Genomic DNA, 24,945 nt, shown 5'->3' with positions numbered 1-24,945 from the left:
TCACACCTTACTACATCCATCTGTATATACAATCTATGGTTAATATACTGTACCAGGTGAGGAAGGACTTATCTGCTTGGCCCTGCAGGATTTTCAACATGCAAATTCCAATGACATCCATCAAACGAGTCACTGTATTGCTGAACTGTATTTGCTTTCATGAAGTGAGCAGGCTAATGAGATGAGAGTCAGTCAGATGTGTTGTAATGATGCTGCATTCTTACCAGCATAGACCACGATGCCCACCACAGTCTCTGTGTTGCGGATGGTGCAGCTCCTCAGCAAGAGGTTGCTGTTATGGAGGCCGACACGACCCCCACCGGAGTGATCCCTGTGGAACAACACACACTGAAGATAAGACATACATAACATAATGAATCCACTACATAAACAGGTCTACTTCTTTGTGTTGTGTTTGTCTCCTAAATAGATTTCTCTATTTAGGAGACAACAAAAAGTGTGTTTGAGGCGTTCTGATGATTAAAGTCAGGCTCCCCTACACACTGATCAGATGGTTATTAACACCATATTTTCTTATGTCCAAATGAAAACAGGTGCAGACAGCAGTATTTAAATGAGGGTTTTTTGTCTTAATGGAGAGTTCGGACAAGCAGAAAGTCTGCAAGCACAAAATGAACTGGGGAAAAACATACCAATTATGGCAAACATACCAAATGAACAATACTTATTATCTTACACAGTTTGAAAGAAGCAAGCCTCAGTGCGCCACTTTAGTAGATCAGCTTGCACATTTTTTTGCGGGTGATGTCAAGTTTACACACGTTTATACACACGCAAACCTTTAATTAATCAGGCCCAATATATCAGTTAACCTCTTCCACTAGAACCTGGTGTCATTTGCGCAGTTATTCTTAGTAGATCACCCACAAAAAGCACGCTAACTAAACATGCAATCTGCTGGACTGCACACACAATTTAGTACCCTACATTTGGGGTCTTAGTAGGGCTGGGAGATTATAGCAAAAATCAAAATCACGTTTAATTGAATTTTTAATCTCGATTACGATTAATGAACGATTATCTCAACCCTTGATGAACAATTATGTATTTTCACGGTTTCTTTAGTTTTGTATTTTACACTGCTGCCCTCACACATGAGGATCTTTAGGGAGGTGAAATAATGATGTTTTAAGGTGTGACACTGTGGTTAATGTTTAGTTTACTTGATTAGAACTATGTAAAGATCATGGTTTGGGTTCTAATGATCACTGGAGACAAGTTTTCAAATTCCTTAAAGATATGTAACCTTTACTGTCATGGCAACAGTGAACACCACGATTCATTGACATGAGCAAGATGAAGTCGATTAGAGTTTCTAAATGTCGGTTTCGATTATTTTTTGATTAATTGCCCAGCCCTACGTATTAGTAAATCAGGCCCATTGAGTTACATCAAAAAAATATTACCAGAAAAAACGGTATATGGGAAAGTATTTGTGACAAAGTCAAGGCTGTTAGTAAAACCAAAAATATTCCACTCCAAAAATATTAACATATTAACAACCCATTGTCTGTGTCTCCTCCTCTCCACAGTAACAGCTGGTTAATACCTGTCCTTCAAACATATTATTTATAGACACAGTTACCATCAGCAAAATGACCTCCAGGTTTGGTAAATTGCAATGGATGTGCTAAATAACATATTTGCATTTTGTCCTAGCTGTATTTTACACTCTGGGGTTAAAACGTCTCATATTACATATTCATTATGACAAACTACTAAATGAACAGCATGTATTATCTTACACAGTTGAAAGAAGCAAGCCTCAGTGAGCAGCGTTAGTAGATCAGCTTGCATTTTTTTTTGTGGGTGATGTCAAGTTTACACACATTTATACACACACAAACCTTTAATTAATTAGGCCCAGAGTTTTGTGATCAATCATACTATTTTGAAAGAAACATTTTGCTACGTCATCTAACCATCTCATAAGGTTTGGACACTGTTATATAGTCAGTGTTGATGAAATAAACCATTCACAAACTATTAATACATCCCAATAAAGGAAATTCAAAACGTTGTCCTGTTTGATACAGTATACAGTACATATATATGACACTATTTTACAGCTTTCCCATCATGTGATAATATGATAATTAATTAATTCAAATTTTTAATAATAACAACTATGCTGCATAATATAACAAATGGTGATCAACATGAATTAATGTGTTCTTGTGTCCATGCTATGACTGCTGCATTCCATGGAAATGCTTCAACAAAGCTGAATTTATTTTCAAAAGGTGCTTTCTCAATTCTATCAAAATGCAGACAATAATATATCATGATGTGTACACTGTGTAATATCCAGTCAAAGACGACTATATCAGTCTGGTCCTGTGAACTATACAATGAAAAGGAACTCACATGTAACCTCTGAACCTGCTGAGGTCATTGTTGGGGTTCTCACACTCAATGCGACTATGGAAGGTCTCAGGGGTGAACTCTCGTCCCTGGGAAAAAAACACACACACATTAGATCATGCTCACCTTTTTGGACATTACATAGACTTCAATTAATTTCCTGATTTATCCTAACCCTAATCATAACCACTACTTGTCTCACCCTTACCATTACCCTATCCCTAACCTAGTGTGTCCTGCCTGAGTTTCTGTCAATACCAATAATAACAAAAAGGAACTGTGTAGTGTGAGTACAGTATAGTATGTCTCTTACAAAACAGCAGTATCCAATTCTTTTTCTTTAGATGTCTCCTTCATGTCTCCTAGATGTCTCCTTATTTCGATGTGTAGTTTTATTTTTTTTGTTTTTTTATATGCATACACTTTGTATTTTAAAGCTGTTTTTTATCAGGTGAAGTGTTCAAAATGCAGCTTTCTTGTATGAGGATGTGATGCATTTTAGAATTTGTGCTTTTACTGAGGGTGTCAAAGTCTAAATATGGAGTTTATATGTTATTACATAATACACAGGGTACACTTAGCCTAAGTAGTCATATATTCAAATTAGCTATATATCTTTTCCTCCATAAATGTAAATCAGGTGTATAATGATGTCCAAAGCAACTCAAAAGCCTCCAAAGTGAACACTGAAATTCAGCACGTGTCTGACACAGTCTCCAGTTTCTATTAACAGATTATTCTAAGTATCTGATCAGTCAGTGCAGAGAAACTGAAGTGAACACAATGGAAAGACAATAACAAAGATGAAGAGATTTGCTTGAACTTCCACAAGCTGATAGAAAGAAGAGTCAGCTCCAATGGAAAGTACTAGAACTTTTCCTTGACGGCCCTTACCTGAGCTGGAAGGTCTGAAACCACCTGTCTCTGTTTCAGGTTGGTCTCTCCATCCAGGTTGGCAGTCTCAATGTAACAAACCCCACGGGGGTCAGAGGAATACAGCAGCAACATGTCAGCAGGGATGATTTCATTACAGGACAGGCGGACAAAGTCTCCAACTCTCACATCCTTCCAGCACTGCTCAACGTAGGCTTTCTGCTTGCTGTGGGACATAAGAACAGACACAGAAGAGGTAGAAGATGAACAAGTCTCCAGACATGCTAGCTCCTCTGTGAGTCTGTACTTACAGCATGGTGCTTTGAGCTAAAGGCTAATGCTACCAAAGTGCCATTATTAAAGTGCATAGTTAAATTGTTTGTTTAAAAGTAATATTACCCAGTTGTGCAATATTTACACGGCCAAAGTCGTCAGTTACTAGTGACGAGGAGCACTTCAGTACACCCTCCCAACCCGGACATACAGTTTCTTCCTGTCTGCAGGTGGCCTCAACAAGCCCTGGTCCTGCACTGACACAGACCTCATCCCAAATTCCTTTTCATTTCTTTTTGAAAAGCTTTATTTTCCTAATTACAGCTTTGGTTCTTTTTCTAATCATTTAGTTCAGTCATGGAGTAACAGGTCAAATCAGCTGAGTTTTAATTGCTGAAAGTATGGAAACCTGATCAATGTAATCTCAAATGTTAAAGAATAGCTCCACATAGTAGTATAGTATAATAGTATATAAGTATCCATCATTTTGATCAATTCATTCTGCGAAATGTTATAACTTACCATTATAATGTGTATTTTTAAATATGTTTTAAATATGTTGATGTACATAATAATAATCTTTCACGTTCAATTTTATTTTAATCTTGTATGTTAGCAGAGTGTACGCGTGTTCTGCCCACGCCTTTATAGAGGCATATTAAAATCTTGATAATGCGCTCTTAAAATAACAGTGAAATACACACCATTGACTACAGACCAGGTTTTTGTTGGTCAATCACACAATCGTTTTCCACCGTCTCAAAATATCAATGTGCCACCCCTTATTTTAAGACCAACACAAACATGGGTGCTCAGATGGGCTCAAGTGCATTTGCTGTTTAAACAACGTGGGCGGTGGATCAGAAAATGACAGCTGCGTTGGTCTTAAACTAGCAAAGACACTTGCGTCTAGAGATGCAAGTGATGCAAGAGCTGTATATTGTATATTTACTGATTGTTAATCTTGCTAGCATAATGTTAGCTTTCTGGGGGAGCGTGTCTATGCTCCCACAGCTCTATGTTCCCACATTTCTAAGACATTATTAACATTTAGACCCTAGGTTCCCAGAGCCCTCTGTCCCACAGACATGTGGGGTGTCCTGGTACCTCTGTGAGGCTACGAGTGAAAGTCCCTCATGAGCAATAATTTACAAATGAAGCACTGGGGCGGGCACAATGCTGTCATGATTGGGCCGTCTTTTTGCGCTCACAAGATCAGGTAGACCAGGCTTTTCTCTTCATTGGGTTGACCAATCCATCTGGTAGGGAACAGCACATGGGCTTTGAAGATTGGCATAACCAGGGACTTATGGAGCCGAATTTTCAAATTTCACAAATTTTAAACATTTAAATGTTGAAGTTCTATCCAATCTGCTGATGCCTGACTATCATGCTGAAGTCTGGGGTTTGTTTCCCACCTAGGGCCGAAAAGATTCACGTGTGACACTGGGTGCTGTACACCCGGACGAGTGTGGGGAACATTTTGGGAGGTGAATGTTATGCATGCAGTTGTAAAATATAACCCTAACCCTGTGGGAACATAGGACCTAATTTGAAAAAAAAGTTAGAAATGTGGGAACATAGGTGCTGTGGGAAAATAGAGCTGTGGGAACATAGGTCCTGTGGGAACATAGGTACTGTGGGAACATAGGTGCTGTGGGAACATAGGTGCTGTGGGAACATAGAGCTGTGGGAACATAGGTACTGTGGTAACATAGGTACTGTGGGAACATAGAGCTGTGGGAACATAGAGCTGTGGGAACATAGAGCTGACCCCCTTTCGGGATCATAGCAGAGGCAAAGGGTTCTATGAGCTGAGCAGACTACAAATAGCTCCCACTACCAAGTTGTATCTAAGGTTCTTCCTATTTAATGGAGTAAATGATACATTGACTGCATTCATAAAGCACCTTTCTAGTCTTCCAACCACTCAAAGCACTTTACACTATATGCCACATTCACTATGGTTTACTAGGTTGCCATGCAAGGGGCCAACCTGCTCATCCGAGTGCTAATCATTCATCATCCAGCCTTCACAAGCAATTTGGGTTTCAGTATCTTACTCAAGGACACTTCAACATGTGGACTGGAGGAGCCAGGGATCAATCCGCCCCATCTTCTGATTAGTGGACGACCCGCTCTACCTCCTGAGCCACAATCACCTCCAAATTGTTAGCCATTAAGTAAGGGGAATTATCAGGAAATAATGTATGAAATGGTGGCCAGAACCTCTGGCCTCCACAGAGTAATTGCTGAGTAATCCTGTTTATACCATGATCACATGCCAAAGAAAAAACAAAAAAGTAATTCATAATTTCATGTGTTCTGCAATCAAAATTTCAATAATAAAGTCATAATAGAATGCAATGGAATAACATAGTTAACAATGCTTCATTGCATAAGGACCTTATGAGATGGTAATGATTCTCTCAGGTATTAGTCAAACCCTCAGGTGTTATAATGGAAACTGAGTCATGGCTTGTAAAAAATGATTTGATGATTTTGATTGCGCAACACATGAAAATACAAATTAATAGTCTTAATTTGTTTTCTTTGTCAAGTGACCATGGTATAAACGGGATTACTCAATGATTACTCCATGGAGGCCAGAGATTCCTGATAATGGACATCTAATCATGCATTATCCTTTACTAATGGCTAACAATTAGGAGGTCCACTATTAAAAACATTTTTAAACAGCAAAATAAAACTTAAAGATTTGTTCAGGGGAGAAGAAGCATAGGAAGACTGTAGAAGGTGAAAACAATCAGCTCAGAGAGACAAATGTACACAATGGATGTACTACACAAATTACACCCTTAAATGTATCCATTTGTCCTTTAAATCAACTGAATCTTATAATTATAAGATAAGTTAAGTTTTTAGTATTTGCCAACAGAATGGCTGCATATAAAAAAAATGTTCAGTGAAAACAATAAACACCTGTCAAGTGATCTATGGTATGTGTGAATACACTCTGGGGTTAATCATTACACTCACAATCTTACACCATTTACCGACAATGACTGGCATACATACAGGGTACAGGACTTACTATAATTGCACATAATGTACAAAGTGAGGTCATCCAAGATAAACTGCAAACACAGGAACACAAATAAACTGCAATGTGGTGATTAAAGATTACTCAAGTTACCACAAAGAGGTGGATGTCATACAAACCAGGCTTCTAACAGAAAACAGTCACAGGAGGTTATAACCAGTGTGCTGATGAAATAGTCCAGAGATCCATTTTCAAGTCTTAGTGATGCATTAACTAGACTTAAGGAGACCTCAAAAAGAGAATACACACCATCTGAGACAAGTGAGGGAAAAAGACTTTAAATATGAACAGGATTATTTTTTTGATTCATTTGTGTTTTGGATCTTGGATTTCAGTTCCAACTGCATTTTACTCAGATTAAAAGTAGCACTCAAACTGACTTTATAAATAAAGTTTGACTTGACAAGTTGTTAAATGTTCATGATGTCACTACTAGAAATCTTGACTTGATTGTTTTTTGTATTTTTAAACCATTTTGACCATAGGGTATAGTGAAATCATTGCCTCTGTCATTTTATTTTACTGTAGGTTACATTCTAGTAGTAATCCCCTTTTTGAGAGCAACTTTTTTTGTTTTGTTTTTTTTGTCATCAGCAAAAGAAAGAAGCACAAGACTGAGTCACAACTTTCTTTCTTGGACTTAAAAATTAGATCAAATTTCCCTACAAAGGATAATACACATGGCCATAAGAATAAGATAACCTACCTGTTATAAACATGGCACTGAAGCCTGTTAATCAAATGATCCGATTTAAACCTGCGGTAGTCTTCCCATATATCCTTGACAGCTGTCACTGACAGCACCAGCAGGATAGGACTCAGAGAGATCTCTGGCTGGAAGGCCTCCACCATCGGCACAAAGTTGAGAGCAGCCAATAAGATGAAGTAGACATTGGCAAAGCGATGTAGCTGCTCAAAGAGATTCTTGGGGAGGAAAGAGAGGAAGGAATACTTTGTAGTCCGGATCTTGTTGTTTTTATATGACTTCAGGAGTTGACTCAGTTCCTTATCCTCTGTAGAAGAAGGTCCCACCGTCCTCTTTTTCCGCAGGTGCTCCTTGGTAGAGTGAAGACGGGCTAAAGGCTCCAGTCTATACATGAGTCCACTGCTCCAGTGGATTCACACCACCCTGCCAGTTAATATCTCCACTTAGATGACTTATCTAACTGAAGTTATCCTCCAGTTGTTATTAGAATATTTGTCGCTGGCATTTTTGCTGTCCCTTCCACAAACTGACAGCTGTCAGGTGGAATCATCCTCCCTGTCCTTCCTGAGAGAAGGCAGGCGAAGTGGGAATGATAGGACTGAGTGGATAGTTAACTACATTTGTGACTTCACTGACACTCCTCTGAGGGGCAGTCACATTGTAAACAAACTCAAGGTTCAAGTTTTACAACTGACTCAAAAGACAGACTATATAATTATATAGAGGAGAAAGAAGCCGCTGCAGGGAATTATGATGATCCTTCAAGACTGAAGTGATTCGTAGGTTCATATTATGTCCATTAGGGAAAGTGAAAAGCAAAGAATTAATAATGTATCCATTGAAGAAAGTCCTTTGGGCAATATGATATTACATTCTAACACTGAAATAATGAATACAGCCATAAACACAGCCAAACAGATAACTGTGTGTTGAGGAAGAGAAGGTGGTCAGGGGATAGTCCCGACAGAAAATTACACTTACATAGAAACAGTTTTGTCAAGATGCATTTTGGAGGAAACATAACTGCTGCCTGAATTATGTTTCTGGTTCACATAGAAGTCATAGTGGCAGTTTGTGATGAAGGGCATATTAAGCACAAGGCTTTTAGATCAGAGACAAAGGTTTATAACCTGACCCACATTTTTGGTTAGAGTTCCGTAAAAGAATGATAGTTTGGGTTAATATTGGAAAAGTGAACTACTTGTGTTTCTAGATGGCGTTTAATTTTTAAAATGTTTAACTAACTGAGTTGAGTTGCCTAAAAAGATCCATAAAAATGTTAATTATCTTTTATTTGTTATTTATTTGTATATCTTTCAACATCATACACCATCCTCCATGACCCAGCTGGGGCTGATCAGACCCCAGATTGTGTCCAGATGGCAAGCCACCATGACTCCATGGCTCTCCTCTTTTGAGCCACAGGCATGTAGAGGCCTTCTCTGCCCTCTCCTCTTCACCTCTCCCACAATGCCCAAGCTGGTGTAGGCTCTGGTTAGAGAGTGAGTGGCACATCCCCAGCACCCTGCCTCGATTTGGAGACATCTCGCCCTTCATCCAGCTGGCTGACAGACGCTAACTAATCCCGCATACTTAGCGAGCTTCCTCCTTAAAGGCCTCTTCCAAGCGATCTTCCTGACTTGAATGAGCCTAACAAATGAGATCAGGCTAAAGCGGTTCCATAAAGACCCATCCACATTCACGCAGTCAGACTAATTCAAGACAGGCTCAAGTATTCAGACTAACCATAACCCTAACCCTAACCCATTCATAAGCAGCCCAAGACGTCGAACACAGATCAAACAGATTCACAATAACAAAATCCACCACATAAGAGCCACAGAGCAGCAGCAGTCTGCAGCAGACACTTCTGCTGGAGACATATAAATACATTTAAACATATGATCACAAAAAACAATAAATAAAATCCAAGAGAAAGGCTGGCAGGAAATTGCTGATCGTTTGAATGGGTCTGATCTGTCTCTGAAGGTGTGCTCTTGTTGCTGTGTCCTGCAGACTATAACAGCTCCTAAATGTACAAGTTCTCTCTCTCTCTCTCTCTCTCTCTCTCTCTCTCTCTCTCTCTCTCTCTCTCTCTCTCTCTCTCTCTCTCTCTCTCTCTCTCTCTCTCTCTCTCTCTCTCTCTCTCTCTCTCTCCTCTCTCTCTCTCTCTCTCTCTCTCTCTCTCTCTCTCTCTCTCTCTCTCTCTCTCTCTCTCTCTCTCTCTCTCTCTCTCTCTCTGTGTAGACATTTAGACTGAGCAACTGAAATGAACCTCCAACACTTTGATGAGTCAAACAGGAGAGGAACTTATTTCCAGTGAAACCTGTAGATATGTTTGTAGTTCATGCTCATGTAATTCGTGTTTGATCTAGACTTTGACAGCACTGTCAGTGAAATAGTTGACAGACTGAACAGATATCTAAAATCATAATACAGTCAATAAACTTGAACTAGAAACAGAAAACTGAGGCACCTTTTCCTTATCAGGTATCATGAATCAATACAAGTTTTCTCCATTGGGTGGCAGGATTGAATGGGAGAGGAACAGGGTGAAAATCATACATTTAAAGGCAAACTGTGCACTTCCTTTAGGTCAGTGGTGTCAGTGCATGATTTGTAGGTATTGATAAGACAAACAATTGAGTCAGGCATAGTGGCAGTACATTCTGTAAGTTCACACACACACACACACACACACACACACACACACACACACACACACACACACACACACACACACACACACACACACACACACACACACACACACACACACACACACACACACACACACACACACACACACACACACACACACACACACACACACACAATATTAATCTGTTGCTCCCTTGCACATGAACAATCTGTCTCACACCATTTGCACTACTTGTAAATATATTTAAATATGTCATTGCCTTGTGTACATGTAGTTAGAATTGACAATGAAGTGACTTTGATTTGACTTTCATATAGCTGGACCATTTCTAGACTGCAGCTAAGCTATGAACACATGCTAAATGACAAAAGCAGCTATTTAGAATGTTGCCTTTCCAGCTTCAATAAAGGATTCAATGACAATATACTTCACTTTAAGCATGTTTTCAATATTCTTTAAGGCAAGTTTACATCAGCAAAGGTAGAAAATGGACTGTCTATAGAAGGTTCACTCACCCACAGTACACTCGCACTACATTGTTGTTGACCTTTTTGTCAAACAGGTAGCGTCTGTAGTCTTCCAGGGCGTCTTTGATGGCGATCACAGTGAGGACCACCAGCAGAGGAATCATGGTGATTTCCTTCTGAAAGGCTTCAACCACTGGCACCCAGTTCAGCAGCGCCAGGAACAGGAAGTAAAGGTTGGCTGCCCTGCACAAGATGGACCAGAGCAGCACATCAATAAACAGAAACCACTGCTGGTGCTACCAGACCGTTTCTAATGTTGTACAACCAGACCAGCATACATCTCCTGTACACTACTTCTTTTTAGCCATGCTGGTATTGTCAGTTCACCACTTTAGTAAAATATTCATTTAATATGAATATTATTAAATGAATGATTTCATTTAATAATGTCATGCCACTTTACAATGTAGAAGTCTGACCTGTGAAACTGCTGGAACAGGTTCATGGGGATAAAGGTCAACAAGCTGTACTTGGTAGTACGGATTGCATTGCTCTTGTAGTCTCTGGAAAAGGTCTGGTAGTCCTGCTGGTGGGGCCCATGGCGGGCCAACACTGTCCTTCTCTTCCCACTGTACCTGTGTGGGGAGGTGTGGGGGTCCAAGGAGCTTTTGTTGGGCAGGTTGTCGGGGTCAGAGTACCAGCCTCGCCCCGAGTCTCCTGCCAGCACCTGCCGACAGCGATGCCGCACCCAGTGGAGCCGCTCCATTTACACAGCAGGGGCTTGAAAAGGGCCTCTGTGGCCTCCTGCTCCTCTAGAGACTTCACAATGTCCTCATCCTGCAGACAGAAAAAAAAATCATAAACCGCTGCTCTAACCACTGCAAGCATAATGTGTTTGCTTGTCTTTCAGTAATTTTACCTTGTGTGTAAGTACTGTAATTTCTTTTCTTTTTTTTTTAAGGCAAAAAATAATAAATAGTGCATTTATTAGGGACTATTTTCAGTGGTGGATGAATCCACATTTGGTATTCTAGTGAGTATTTCTGGCAGCAGGACTGTGTGTGAGATTAAGATAAATAAACTACAGTGTGTGTGTTCATAATAATAAAGAAACATGTCACCCAGTGTAGCAGTGTGACACATTGATGTGTTTTAATACTTTTTTGACAACAATGGATCTGTATGGCCCAGAAGCATAAGATATGTCAGACGTTGAAACACACACTATACTTGGTAGTATATAAGTTCATTGTTGGTTTGGATCCATACACATGATTTGTTGAAGATACCTATAAAGGAACACTAGACACAAAGAAAATACAAAGCTACACATAATGACACATCACATACTGTACAATGTAGAGTCAGTGGTTACAGAGCTGATAAGCTTTTAACAGACTTTTTTCATTTGAAAATGAAATGGCAAAAATTCTAATGGTGAAACTAAAAATAACTGGCGGCTACTGCTGTAAATAAAGTACCGTAAAAGTTGGTGTGCAGCAAAACCAAAATAAATGTCAAATAATGTCTTTACAATATGACTTGCATATCCCCTAATATTTCCTGTACATGAATGATTGCCTAACAATCTTTTATCAGTTACCTGAGAATACAGATACTCAGGAAAAAAATCAAAGTTCAAACTTTTCCCAGAATGCCTATAAAGTATGTCTGTAATGTAGACCATTTGGCTGACAAAGTACTGGTCCCAACAGCCACCAGAATCAGGGGCTTGGTGGCCATTGGTATGTTTTTGGTGGACCAAATGTTATCTTATGTAGAAACAACATTGAAAAGGCAATTTAACTCAACTTAACACAGCCTTCCTTAACTGTGACACTTCAGTAAGTGAAAATAATGGAAAATCCCATATAAATAAATTAAGTTGACAAACAAAAAGTATAAAATAAAGCATATTTATATTTTTATTCATATTTTAAAGCCATATTTATAACAGGTAAACTCTGGCTGCATGTAGATCAAATCCACCTGAGTATCATCCCAGATAGATAGCAGGAGTGCTGTGGCCCAGATCCAAAAACCAACTAAATGAACCAGATTTTTAACTGCAGTTCACTTTTATTCTGGTCCTGATCCAGCCCACATTCCATATCCTCATCCCGCCCACATAACGTGTGGAATGATGGCATTTAGGCAGTCTGCTCCTGTTTGCCAGATATGGACCACAAGCAAACCGTAGTATTTGTGCATGTCAACCAAAAATACACCAAATAACATTATTACTTTTGTGCATCTATTGGCTGATGGTTTCCTTTCTGATGTGTGATCAAAGACTGCTAAAGTCACAGTTTTGTTTTGTTTTAACATGGTTTCAAATTCCAGGACCTGTGGATAAAACGTGTGTGTCACTGGAAAGATAGTTGCCCCTAAACTGTTCAGCCTCCAACAAGATGCTGTCAGTTAATCAGCACAATTGGGTACTTATGGGGTTCAACCCTTATTGCATCAACCGATACAGTGGAAACCAGTTCTTAGACTGGAGGTGTCTAGACTGTTAGCACACTTTGTTGTAGAAACATTCTGGGAGCATTTTCTTACCTCTCCAGTTCTAAACATTGTGAGTGTGTATGCATCTATTTATGATTCATTTAGAACCACATTAAATCATAACCCAGAGAGGGACAACCTCTACCTGCACAGGAATATGCACAGTCCTGGAACTTTGCACATATATATATATATATATGATTCCATGCATCAATTCATTTTTTCAGAGCAAAGCAGTAGCACAAATACCTTTTTAAACACCCTGGCAGATCAGTGTCTATAAGCAGGCTCCCCTGCATGAATCTGCAACAGACGTGGTTCATGAGCCCATGCTGCATTTTGGAAAATGGAAAGTCAATGACTTGAATCCTGTTTCCAGCTAATCCCCTTAAATGCTTTGCCAAGACTAATTTGACTAAGTCTTTGTTAGATTATATTTTAGGCATTTCTGTTATATTTGAGAGTGGAACATACCAATCTCACATGCAGAAATGTCAGTGCTTACTGTGTCTTGTCTTACTCATAACTGGCCCAGGCACATTTTAAGATGAGGCAACTATTGTTGACTTCGCCAGATTTTTGCCAAGAAATGGCACACATTTGTTTTGTGATGTTTGAGTTATATTCACTGTTTATCACATGTGCCACTTTAGGGTCACGTGCTGTTTACACATCATTGAGAGCTCCAAATCTTTGCTAAAAATGACCCACATTTGTTTTGGGATATTTGGGCTGTATTTCATTATTTTAGGCTCACATCTGTTTAGTCCAGAAGGAGGCCAGCAGTGCCCACTTCTGTATGCTATAATGGTTGGTCAGTTGGTCAATGCCACACATTTGCTTAAATTTGATTGCTGACCTAGAACGAGTCTAAAACATTTCTTCTTTTTACATTTCTTTACTTCTTGTGTTTTTAAATGTTTCTCGACCCTCAAACTTTCTGATTATTTCTGGGTTCCTCAGACTTTTGCCCCTCACTGTATTCTAGTGTTATATAATGTTGAAGGACAATTGATCATAAATGCACATGAGCTGCTGCTGATAATGTTGACTTGCAGCTTTTTTATCAGTGTTTACTTTCATCAATGAGGAGTCTACCTCTGTGTCGTTGTCTAGGCAACTGTTGGTAGAGTAGCTGTGTTAAAGATTAGGGCAGTGTGTAATGTGTGTAGCAAGGGAGTGGTTGAGTGAGAGAGCGAGTGGCAGAAAAGTGACTGTGAATGTGAGAGGGGCAGAAGTTATCAATCACAGTAAATGTACAGTAGTAGTTGGTTAATAACTGCTGCAGCAACTCAACACCAAGAAAAGTCTGTTGTTTCCCAAACTGCTGGAAAAGTGAAAGGGATTTTTTCTTAAGGCTATATGGCAGTGCTGGACTGAACCTGCTCAGTGTTTTCATTACTCTAATCTATATTATTATTATTATTATTAATAAAAGTATTGTTATTCATGTCTTGGCTGGGTACTGCAGATGCTGTACCATCATAAAAAGTTGATAGTGTTTATTTTAAGCATGGTAGTGTTTGTTTTAAATATGTGGAGGCTAAATGACGCTGTTCTTTGTTTACTACGTTAATCATTGTTTCTTTTTATTATTATACAGGCAGTGTATTTATTATTTCCATATGATGTCAATACCTCCTATGTTTTTAATAAAAGAGTTTATTGTGAAGTAATTTGGATTTATTGTTTTGATTTTTTTTTTTTTTTTTTACTGTGGTATCAGATTAGGTATTGAGGATCATGGAACTTCACTGGTATTGATTGGCATATACATTTCTGATATTGTGACATGACACGATCCCTGCCACCTGCACTCAGTTCAAAGACACACAAAACCCATTGACTCTAAGGACAATTAATATTGCATGTTAGTATGTGTGTGTCTCATGTTATGTAAGACTGCATTCACATGTTTAAGTGTAATAAACCTAGTGTTGTGTAACTCTGTGGATCTATTAGCAGTATTGGAATCATATTGGATCATCTCCTCCCCATCTTTTTATTAGTTTCTTTCGTACAGCTTCAGTTATGACATTTCACCAAAATAATTATTTATACATGACTCGGTACTCTCCCCCCCTTCCCACCCTGCACATACCCAAAGACAATGCTATCAGGCAGATAAATAAATTAAAAAGAAAGAAAATGAATAAGATAACATTTAAAAGAAGGAAACAAAACAAAACAGACGAAAACAACAAAAAAAGCACAGAATGTACCAAATGACTGATGAGGTAGCAGTTCAAGGCATGACAGTATTACAATCAATACTATTTACATACAACAAAAATGGGTTCCAGATCTTTTCAAAAGTATTACCCGCACCAGAGAGAGTTAATCTGATTTTTTCTAATTTAAAAAAATAGAAGACATCTTTAATCCAGTTTACAGAGGTAGGCGGAGCAGTAGATTTCCATTTTAGCAGTATCAATCATCTAGCCAGTAACATTTCAAATGCAATCATGTCCTTTTTAGCAGATGTTAGGCTCAAAGAGAATGGCAGCACACCAAATAGAGCAGTAACAGAGTTAGGAGCGAAGATCTTCCCAATAACTTTATGATAGTATGTTAAATATTTCAGACCAAAACATTTTTATGGAAGAACAATTCCAAAACATGTAGTTTGCTGGTGTTTGCTGACACCGATCACAGATACTGGACACATTTTCGAATATTTTAGCCAAGCTTTAGTTTAGTGGGCTCGGTGCAGGATCTTACATGGTATAAAACTGTGTTTAGCACAGATTGACGAGGTGTGTACCCTTTTTAGAATCTCTTTCCAGACATAATGTGGGATTTCCTCACCTACATCTACCTCCCAAGTAGTTTTTAGGGCATTGAGTTCAGACAAAGTTTGTAAATATTACAATAAATAAATGAGATGGGGCCCTTTCAATGAGGAGAGTGGTTCCAGGAACATATCAAGATCAACATTATTAGAGAGAGCTGGAAAATCAGGATATAAACTCTGAACAAAATTCCGTATTTGAAGATATCTGAAAAAATGTTCTTTATGGAGTGAGAACAAACTGACTAGTTGTTGAAAAGATGCAAAAAACACATCTACCCCTAGATCCCTCACAGCTTTTATTCCTAGTTTAGCCCAGCAGTGAACGTATTATCCTGAAGTGATGGAGGGAAGAGATGATTTGCTGCAGTGGCATTCTGGAAGATTGTATATTAAAATGATGTCTAAACTGTCTCCAGATTTTTAAGCAAGAGGCTACAATTACATTTTTTGCGTACAACGAGATGGAGGAAGAGAGAGGTGAACACAATAAGGCCTTCAATGTTACCGGATGACTCGAAATTAGCTTCAACGACAAGCCATGTTGGGGGAGGCTCAATCTCTTCATATCTGATCCAATAATTCATGTTCCTGATATTTGCTGCCCAGTAATAAAACTAAAAATGTGGTAGTGCCATTCCCCCCGGTGATTTGGGCCTCTGTAAGATCCGACGGTGTAACCTAGGATTTAAAATTAGACTTCTCTACTTTAATTTTACGAAAAAAGGACTTTGAAAGGAAACTTGGCACGCACTGAAATAGATAAGAAAAACGTGGGAATATATTCATCTTTATAGTATTTATTCTAGCTACAATAGATCAATTATTTATGGTAAGGACCATCATTCGTCATTTGTTTAAGCAAAGATCCAACATTTTTCTTACACAGAGTAGTATGTTCTACTTGTGTATTTATGTGATACAGGATTTGTGCAATTTACATTAATTTCTGTGTTTTGTTATTAGCAATATGTTATAATTAGTGATAATTGGATTCTTTATTTAATTTATATGTATATATTAGAATTGTTTCTATTTTTTATAATTTACTTTTTATTATTTGTGATTGTATCTAACTTTTGTATTTATGGTTATTTCCATAAATACCAAAATGATCCATCTATAAAATATCTATATGGGGAAACCTTTCACAGTGCTGCATACTGCATATGATAATTATATATTTAGAAAGTAGAAAAAAGTGATTCATTACAAGATGATTAGTTCAAACAATTCAAAATGCATCTGCATTATTTCCATTTTGTGAATTTCAAATAAAAGAACAGTCATATATTTCCTCATTGAAGTTTTCTTAAAATGAGTGTAAAAATCTCGTCTTGATCTCGTCAACCCAATATCGTGTCTCGTCTCGTCTCGTGAGCTGAGTGTATCGTCACACCCCTGGTCTTTACCCTTCTTAAGAAGCAATGAGATATAAGCCTGATTGTTTGAGGGAGTGCACCAGAACAAGCTTCAGCTTGTTTCCAAATGGCCTGGACTTTTACCACTTTGTAATGATCTAGCCGCAGCTTCTAGTTCAGCTGCAGTGATTGGACGTTCCAGTTCCTCCCTCGGACATGGATCTATAGTAGGAATATCTATTTCATTGAAGGTGTCAAAGTCATACTTTCCTTGTATTATTCTGGCAAGTTTTTCGCTGCATACATGGAATCCAATTAAGATATGCGTTGCATTAGCAACGTTAATTTCTCTCTCCAAAGTTTCTTTTTATAAGCTACATAAGAGATGATCTCACCCCTAATGAAGACCTTCATCTTAACCACTGGTTAGTCACAGAATTGTACTAACTACTGTTATACCAGGTGTTTCTGACTAATCACTGTATCATTTTATGTTTAGAATCACAACTGTTTGACCATCGAGATGGTTGAAGTATGTGATTTTTTGCATGTTAAAAAAATGAATTCCCTAAGAGTCAGGAGGTCCAAACCACGTCTCCTAATGAACAAAGGATTCATTAGGCATTAGAGGTTGTGCCTCAAGGCACCTTGTACACACCTTCTACACACCTAAGACTCTGCCAGTTTTGCAAACTGATGAAAGAGCCTGTTTTACTTTTTTGGCATCAGGCTGGCCCTCATATATCTAAGTATCTTTTTCTTTTCTTTCTCACCACACCTTCACCACACTTTTTTTTCCTCGCCCTAGACAGGTAGGCCTGCACCTTGCTGAGTGGCTGCATAAGCTGACTCAGCCTTGCACAACAATTTTGGGGAATAAACTAATTGATCCATCTCTTCACAATGCTTCATCTATGTGTGTTCTATAAAGCAGAGGACAAAGGTCCCTTTATTGAAAAGAATTCCAATTCCTAGTTGTAAGATTGATTCATTGATTCAAATCCAAAGTCATAATACAGTTACCTCCATCACTTCCATTGTAAGAGCATTATGAAGAGATCTTCTAATGGTCAGTATGAACAGGAGGAATCATTACAGTAAACATGATGAAGAGATCTTCTAATGGTCAGTATGAACAGGAGGAATCATTACAGTAAACATTATGAAGGGATCTTCTAATGGTCAGTATGAACAGGACGAATCATTACAGTAAACATTATGAAGAGATCTTCTAATGGTCAGTATGAACAGGAGGAATCATTACAGTAAACATTATGAAGGGATCTTCTAATGGTCAGTAAGAACAGGAGGAATCATTACAGCAAGAAAAACAGGTTTTATTTGGGAATCTGAATGTTGTCTTAGGACAGACTTGAAAAAATGTGAACCCATGCTTTTATATCCAATTAACTTTCTGGACTGTCTCACTAGTACCTTAAACCTACCAACACAGGCCTCTGGATGGTTTTAATGTGGGACTGTTTTCATTCTGAATCTCTTGTAACTTTGATCTTAGTCAAAAACCACAAACAGACTAAATCATAGATGCCATAGACAGAAAATGTTAGTACATTGGGGCTTTAAAGCCAATCTAGCAGCTCTGTGAGGCTCTGCTGGAACTAACTGCATACATCAGCATGCTAACATGCTAACAGTGATAATGCTAGCATGTTCATGTTTGGGTTAGGATATAGTGTTTACCATGATCCCTATGTTGGTTTAACGTGTTAGCATGCAAATATTTACAAATAGCACTAACTCAAAGTACAACTGAGGCTAATGTGATTGTTAGTTTTGGAGGTATTTGTTCATTAACTGCAGTATAAATGAGACTTTGACCTTAAAAAGTCAAGAGATCAAAGTTATTACAGTTCATTCTCTGAGGAACGTGAATGTCTACTACAACAATTCATATTAATGTTATAGACATAGTCAAGTCATTTCAGTCTGAACCAGTTTTGGTCCAACAGACAAACCAACAGTGCCATCCCTTCAGCCATGCTGCTAGCTAAACATGGAAACAACCGCAATCAACACTGTATCTGGTGACATGGTGACAGGATTCCAAAGTCAACTACTGAAGCCAGAGTAAAAGTGTGACAGAAAATAGTTGTAGGTCACATCTTTTGAACTATCATCAGACCATGTCAGTAAAACCCAGACTTGAGCTCACACAGGAATGTAAAGACAGTATGAAAAAACTTAAGGCTAACATTTGAGCACACAGGCCTCTTCTCTCACTGTTTATAACCTCCAGCAATTCTGTTAGGAAGCTCTTCTGATACATTTCTACACATGCTGACATCACCTTGCTCTGGCCCCAGGCGAAGGAACACTTGTAAGTAACACTCTATACTGAAATTGGTCTGACAGAGACACCAGACCTGACACAGCCTCATTACAACAAGCTGTCTAACATTACAGAGAGACACAAGCAGCTACCTGGCATGTTGGCTGTAGACACCTAAGTGACGAAACATAACCAAACATACATAAGTGGTACATCAGGAAAAAAAGATCTAAGAGACCATGATTTTCCTTCACACTATTTAGAGGAGCAACCTCCTCAAACCTGTCCATCCAAATCTTCACTTCACATGTTGCACAGACAGGTAGCCTACATATCTAATAGAGTTGTTACTTATTATATATATATATTATACAAATGATATATCATTGTGCAATACATATGTAAACATGTATGTTTGTTGGAAATTGAAGCAGACTGTGGGACAAACACACGTGTCTAAACCAGCATACAGTACATAATCCCCTGTACATAGAGTAGTATCACGTTATACCTACAATATTTATTCCACAACCCTCTGCAACCAAACATTGTACTATTGTACATTTGATGGATTAAATGGATAATATAACAAGCTTTTAAAACACAACATGTTAAGATGAAACCAGTGGTTTATTACAAAGAGCAGTGTGTAGTCAGGCTCACATTTCACATTTCTGTGAGTCATTAACAGCTCCACTAAACAGTGAGCAGCAAAAATCTAAGGCCCTGTATACACGACAACGCTCGTGGGTGAAAACGACAGAATATTTGATCAGATGTGCCTTTGGTTTAGACGGTGAAAGCGTTTTTGAGGCTTAAAAACGCAAAAAAGTGAAACCACCCTCCAGAGTGGAAATCTTAAAAACGCTCCACTGTTGCGTTCCCGCTAGCACAGTGTTGCCAACTTGGCGACTTTCTCGCTAAATCTGGCGACTTTCCAAACCCTCTTAGCGACTTTGTTTCTCAAAAGCGACTAGCGACAAATCTAGCGACTTTTTGTGGTGTTATTGGAGAGTTGTCTGGTGTTTTTGAGACTGAAGTGAAAGCACGTATAGCTCTGCAGTTACTGTCCTCAACGAGCATCGGGTGCTGCCGTGAGCCCCTCCCCCGTCCCAAAGCACGCACAGGCAGTCAGGTTCACAGTAGCTTCGCGCAGCAGACCCAGCTGCAGTCAGAGCAGAGAGGAGATTGCACATGCACAATTCCACCCCGCATAACAGTCTTTTGATTAAATTTGATATTCTAACATTTAACAATACAGAACAAAATTGATTCAAATTAAAAAAAACAAAAAAACTATTATCAACATAAGAAAGTTCATTTGTACTTCTAAACATATTTAGGTTTTTTTACTCACTTTTTGTCTCTCCCAAGATGTTATTCCTCTCTCCTAAAGCGTCCATTAAATGTCCAAAAAATATGCAAATTAGGTGATGACGTCATTTAGCAACTTCTAGCGACTTTTAGGACAGCCAATAGGAGTTGGCAACACTGCGCTTGCATAACACAGACAAGCTAACAGTGATATTAAGTTTAAGGAAACAAACACAGACAAGCTAACAGTGATATTAAGTTTAAGGAAACAAACACAGACAAGCTAACAGTGATATTAAGTTTAAGGAAACAAACACAGACCGCTGGTTAAAACATAAATCTACATCATCTGAGGCAGAACCTGCTCACCAAAAAACAGCGGAGTCCGAAAAACTAATGAAAACAGCGCCATGTGATGTCAACATTAACAACGTTAATCCTCAGACAGGTAACTGTGACGTTACCATAGTAACAAGTTTCAGGCTAACCGGCTCAGAGTATATGAACGGCTCCAACTAAACAGGTGATATTAACGGTGCAATGTGTAAAATGCTGCGGTGCTGCGCGTTATATCAGCTGATGTTACAAAACGCCAATATTAAGTCACTCAGATGTTTCTCATTCAACAGAAGAGAGAGAGTGAGGCAGATTCAACAAAAACGTGATGCTACTGAAGCTGAATATCACTACTTAACTGTATAATACTATATAACTTGTAATTACTATAAAATATAGTTCAGAGAATAAGTTAACTATATAAGATAGACTCACTGGCTTAACCTGTGCAATCTAATTTAATCCAATACAGCAGCTCTGCTATAAATTCTACATTTATGAAGCTTAAACATTTTTGGACAAGAAGGTGAAAATTCTGCTTTATGTTCATTATTGAGTGATTGTGGCGCATTAGGATGCATTATATTGAAAGGTGTTCCTAATATTTTGTCCACTCCATTAACATACATGAGGAGGGCAAAATATTAAGAACACCATTCAATGTAATGCACCCAAGTACACAACCACCACTTAGTACAACCTCAGTAATAAACAAAGTAGAATTATCACTTTTTTGACAATGTCAACAAAAACTGAAAATGTATAAACTTCAAAAAAAGCAGAATTTATAGCAGAGCTGTTGTATTGGATTGAATTATATTGCACATGTTCCTAATGAAGTTGCAGGTGACTGTAGTTCAGAGAATAAAACTAATAAAGTGTATACTAAATAACTAATTACTATATAATATAGTTTAGAGAATAACACTACTAAAGTGTATACTAAATAACTAATTACTATATAATATAGTTCAGGGAATATTTGATTGGGGGGAATTCCCTCTTTAAACGTCCTATTCTTACCACAGATTGTATTTTGTCACTTTCCTTCAATTTAAGATATTATCTATAGTCTGTCAACTATTTCACTGACATTGCTGTCAAAGTCTAGATCAAACACAAATTACATGAGCATGAACTACAAACATATCTACAGGTTTCACTGGAAATAAGTTCCTCTCCTGTTTGACTCATCAAAGTGTTGGAGGTTCATTTCAGTGGCTCAGTCTAAATGTCTACACAGAGAGACAGAGAGAGAGAGAGAGAGTGTGAGTGTGTGTGTGTGTGTATATGTGTGGGTGTGTGTATATGTGTGGGTGTGTGTATATGTGTGAGTGTGTGTGTATGTGTGAGTGTGTGTCTGTGTGAGTGTGTGAGTTTGTGTGTGTTTATATGTGTGAGTGTGTGTGTATATGTGTGGGTGTGTGTATATGTGTGAGTGTGTGTGTATGTGTGAGTGTGTGTCTGTGTGAGTGTGTGAGTTTGTGTGTGTTTATATGTGTGAGTGTGTGTGTATATGTGTGAGCGTGTGTGTGTTACAGTGTGTGTGTATGTGTGAGTGTGTATGTGTGAGTGTGTGTGTGTGTGTGTGTGTGTAATGTATATCTACTTATTGCAGTGTCCAATAAATGCCGGGTCTGAATGCGTCTAAATGCACCCGACGGAAACCTTTCCGCTTTGCCGCGGCCCGATGTGCGCAAGGGGGCGAGGTCCCGCCAAAGCTGCTTGCAGCTTTAATTTTAATAAACTCCTGGTGTACTTACAAACTTTCCAATGCATGGATTTATGAGTAAAGACCCTATTTGTACTACAGTAGAAGTTTGATAACAATCCAGGCATTATTAGTGAAGTAATTTACGAGATACACTTTTGGTTCCATTAGCGCCTGTACTAAGCATTCAGCTGATGGCTCTAACTCCACTAATTTGCGACCAAATGAAAAAAAAGTGCTGAGGCGGTGTTTAGATAGACGTAATGGTGCATATGACGCTAGGTCAAAATTACGCCGGACCATCGATTTAAATGCAGCAGAGTTTTTGCTGTGGTCTGAAGCTGTAACCTTGGTGACAGACGCTCTTCCATGTGACGTCACGTACCCATCCTTCTGCTGATACCTGTCTGCTGCAGCGGGGCAGACAATGACAGAGGTGGAGGGAGAGAAGTGTAGTCCGAGACAAAATGGTCAGTTTTTGTTCGCTTCGTAGACATGTTTTGGTTTTGGTTTTGGATTTCGCACTACTAGGGAGAGAAGTAGAGGGAAGGTTCTATACAGGCGCGCAGACTTTATGGTGTTGTGGCTGCCTGGCCTGCATACAACATTGAATTCCACAAACATTTGCGTCACCGTATGCATGCATTTTTACCCCAAAAAAAGCTCATCTAAACGCACAATAAAAAGTGAGAACGCAACGCCACTTTTGTGTTTTCTGTTTAGATCGTTTCCGTGCAAATATAGCCTACGTTTTTTCTCCTTTCCTCTCCCATTAATCATCTCACCACCCCCCTCACATTTATCTGCTGACCCTTTGGAGGGACCCCACCCGTAGGTTTGGAACCTCTGGACTAAACTACCTAACTATAAAGTAATTGCTTACACATCACTCATAATACTGCAGTACTTTTACTGTAATACTGCATACTACATCACTCATAATACTGCAGTACTTTTACTGTAATACTGCATACTACATCACTCATAATACTGCAGTACTTTTACTGCAATACTTAAATTCAGAGCACATTTTTCTCAGATGAAACATGTGTGGAACGTAGATGTGTAATACAGGGCAGTTGATAACACTGTAATTAATAAAAATGCAACATTTTCTTTAAATGACAAAGATCCATGCAGTTATGAATCATTTCCATACAATAAATAGAATGAAAAGGTAACCTAGTGTTTTGTGTGGTCTTTTTTTCTCAACTTAAAGCTAGAAGGAACTCACACATCCCTGTGACATGCCTAACCTGCTAACCATCATTCTTAGCACAGGGCTGAGATAATGAGATAACCACTGAAGCTACTGCCCGTATGCATCACCTACATTCATTATATCATACAGGAGACAGACATACAGCATTTAGATAAGATTAATGCTGTTGTTCATTGTTCTTCACAGCCCCTAATAAATAATAAGACAACAGTCCTTTCCCAGGCCACACAGAAGGCCACAAATCTCTTCTTTATCTGAACACTGACATGGTTTTGCACAGCTGGCTAGGTTCCTTTCTGAACTGCTGGAATACCATGTACACACCTGCACATTTGAATATTTGATCTGAAGTGTCAAATTCAGTAGGCCTATGTTATTTCAAATATTACCTTTCTAAAAATTGATCAACTTTTACTGACCAAATGCAGCATATTATGTGGGGAAGTGAACTGTACAGAGCACTTTGTACACTTTGGTTCAGTGAGTACACTTCCTAATAAAAACTGGTTTAAACATGGTTTTGAAGAAGTGAGAAGGATCCCAGCCTACCTCATTAAAACAGAACAGCTTTGTGTTTGTTTCATGCTGTGTCAGCTGAAAATATTAACATTTTACTTTTGGATTTCAACTTTGGGTGTTAACAGCCTTGAACTTCCAGACAACTTTAAACTGCATAAAACTTATAAGACGTTCTGGAAGTGAATTATAAAAGTGTGTAGAGTACATATGTGACCAATTGTGATTGTTATAAATGTGCTGTACAAATAAAGTTTGACTTGACTTCTCTTGATACAATGAAACCCAAATCAGAGTGTGTAACTGGGATCATTCCCAGTCAATCATGTAGCAGTGAGTTACTGTGTGATTGTAGCTGGAGACTCTAGAAACCCCCTGAAGGATCCTTGCAGGCCCCCAGACTCCAATTTGAGTGCTACTGATTTAATGACGTTCCTTTTAAAAAGGGACTCTACTGTGTGATCTT

The 24,945-nt window shown here is 38.6% G+C and overlaps 1 protein-coding gene across 1 annotated transcript in view; it reads right to left on the bottom strand.

The window, feature by feature from the left end:
- atp10d (ATPase phospholipid transporting 10D) overlaps positions 1 to 24,945 on the bottom strand; it is a 59,111-nt gene that overhangs the window by 29,684 nt on the left and 4,482 nt on the right. Inside the window, exons 2-6 of the mRNA XM_062440943.1 lie at positions 10,910 to 11,267; positions 10,479 to 10,673; positions 3,280 to 3,484; positions 2,389 to 2,474; positions 225 to 331 (exon numbers count right to left, since the gene is read on the bottom strand). Coding sequence (XP_062296927.1) covers positions 225 to 331; positions 2,389 to 2,474; positions 3,280 to 3,484; positions 10,479 to 10,673; positions 10,910 to 11,196 — 880 coding nt within the window. The 5' untranslated portion in view covers positions 11,197 to 11,267. The remainder of the gene's footprint in view (positions 1 to 224; positions 332 to 2,388; positions 2,475 to 3,279; positions 3,485 to 10,478; positions 10,674 to 10,909; positions 11,268 to 24,945) is intronic.

This window comes from Scomber scombrus, chromosome 19, assembly GCF_963691925.1.
Source record: "Scomber scombrus chromosome 19, fScoSco1.1, whole genome shotgun sequence".
Taxonomy (NCBI): Eukaryota; Metazoa; Chordata; class Actinopteri; order Scombriformes; family Scombridae; genus Scomber; species Scomber scombrus.
Note: the sequence above shows the minus strand (reverse complement) of the source record. Positions and strands in the feature narration are given on the sequence as shown.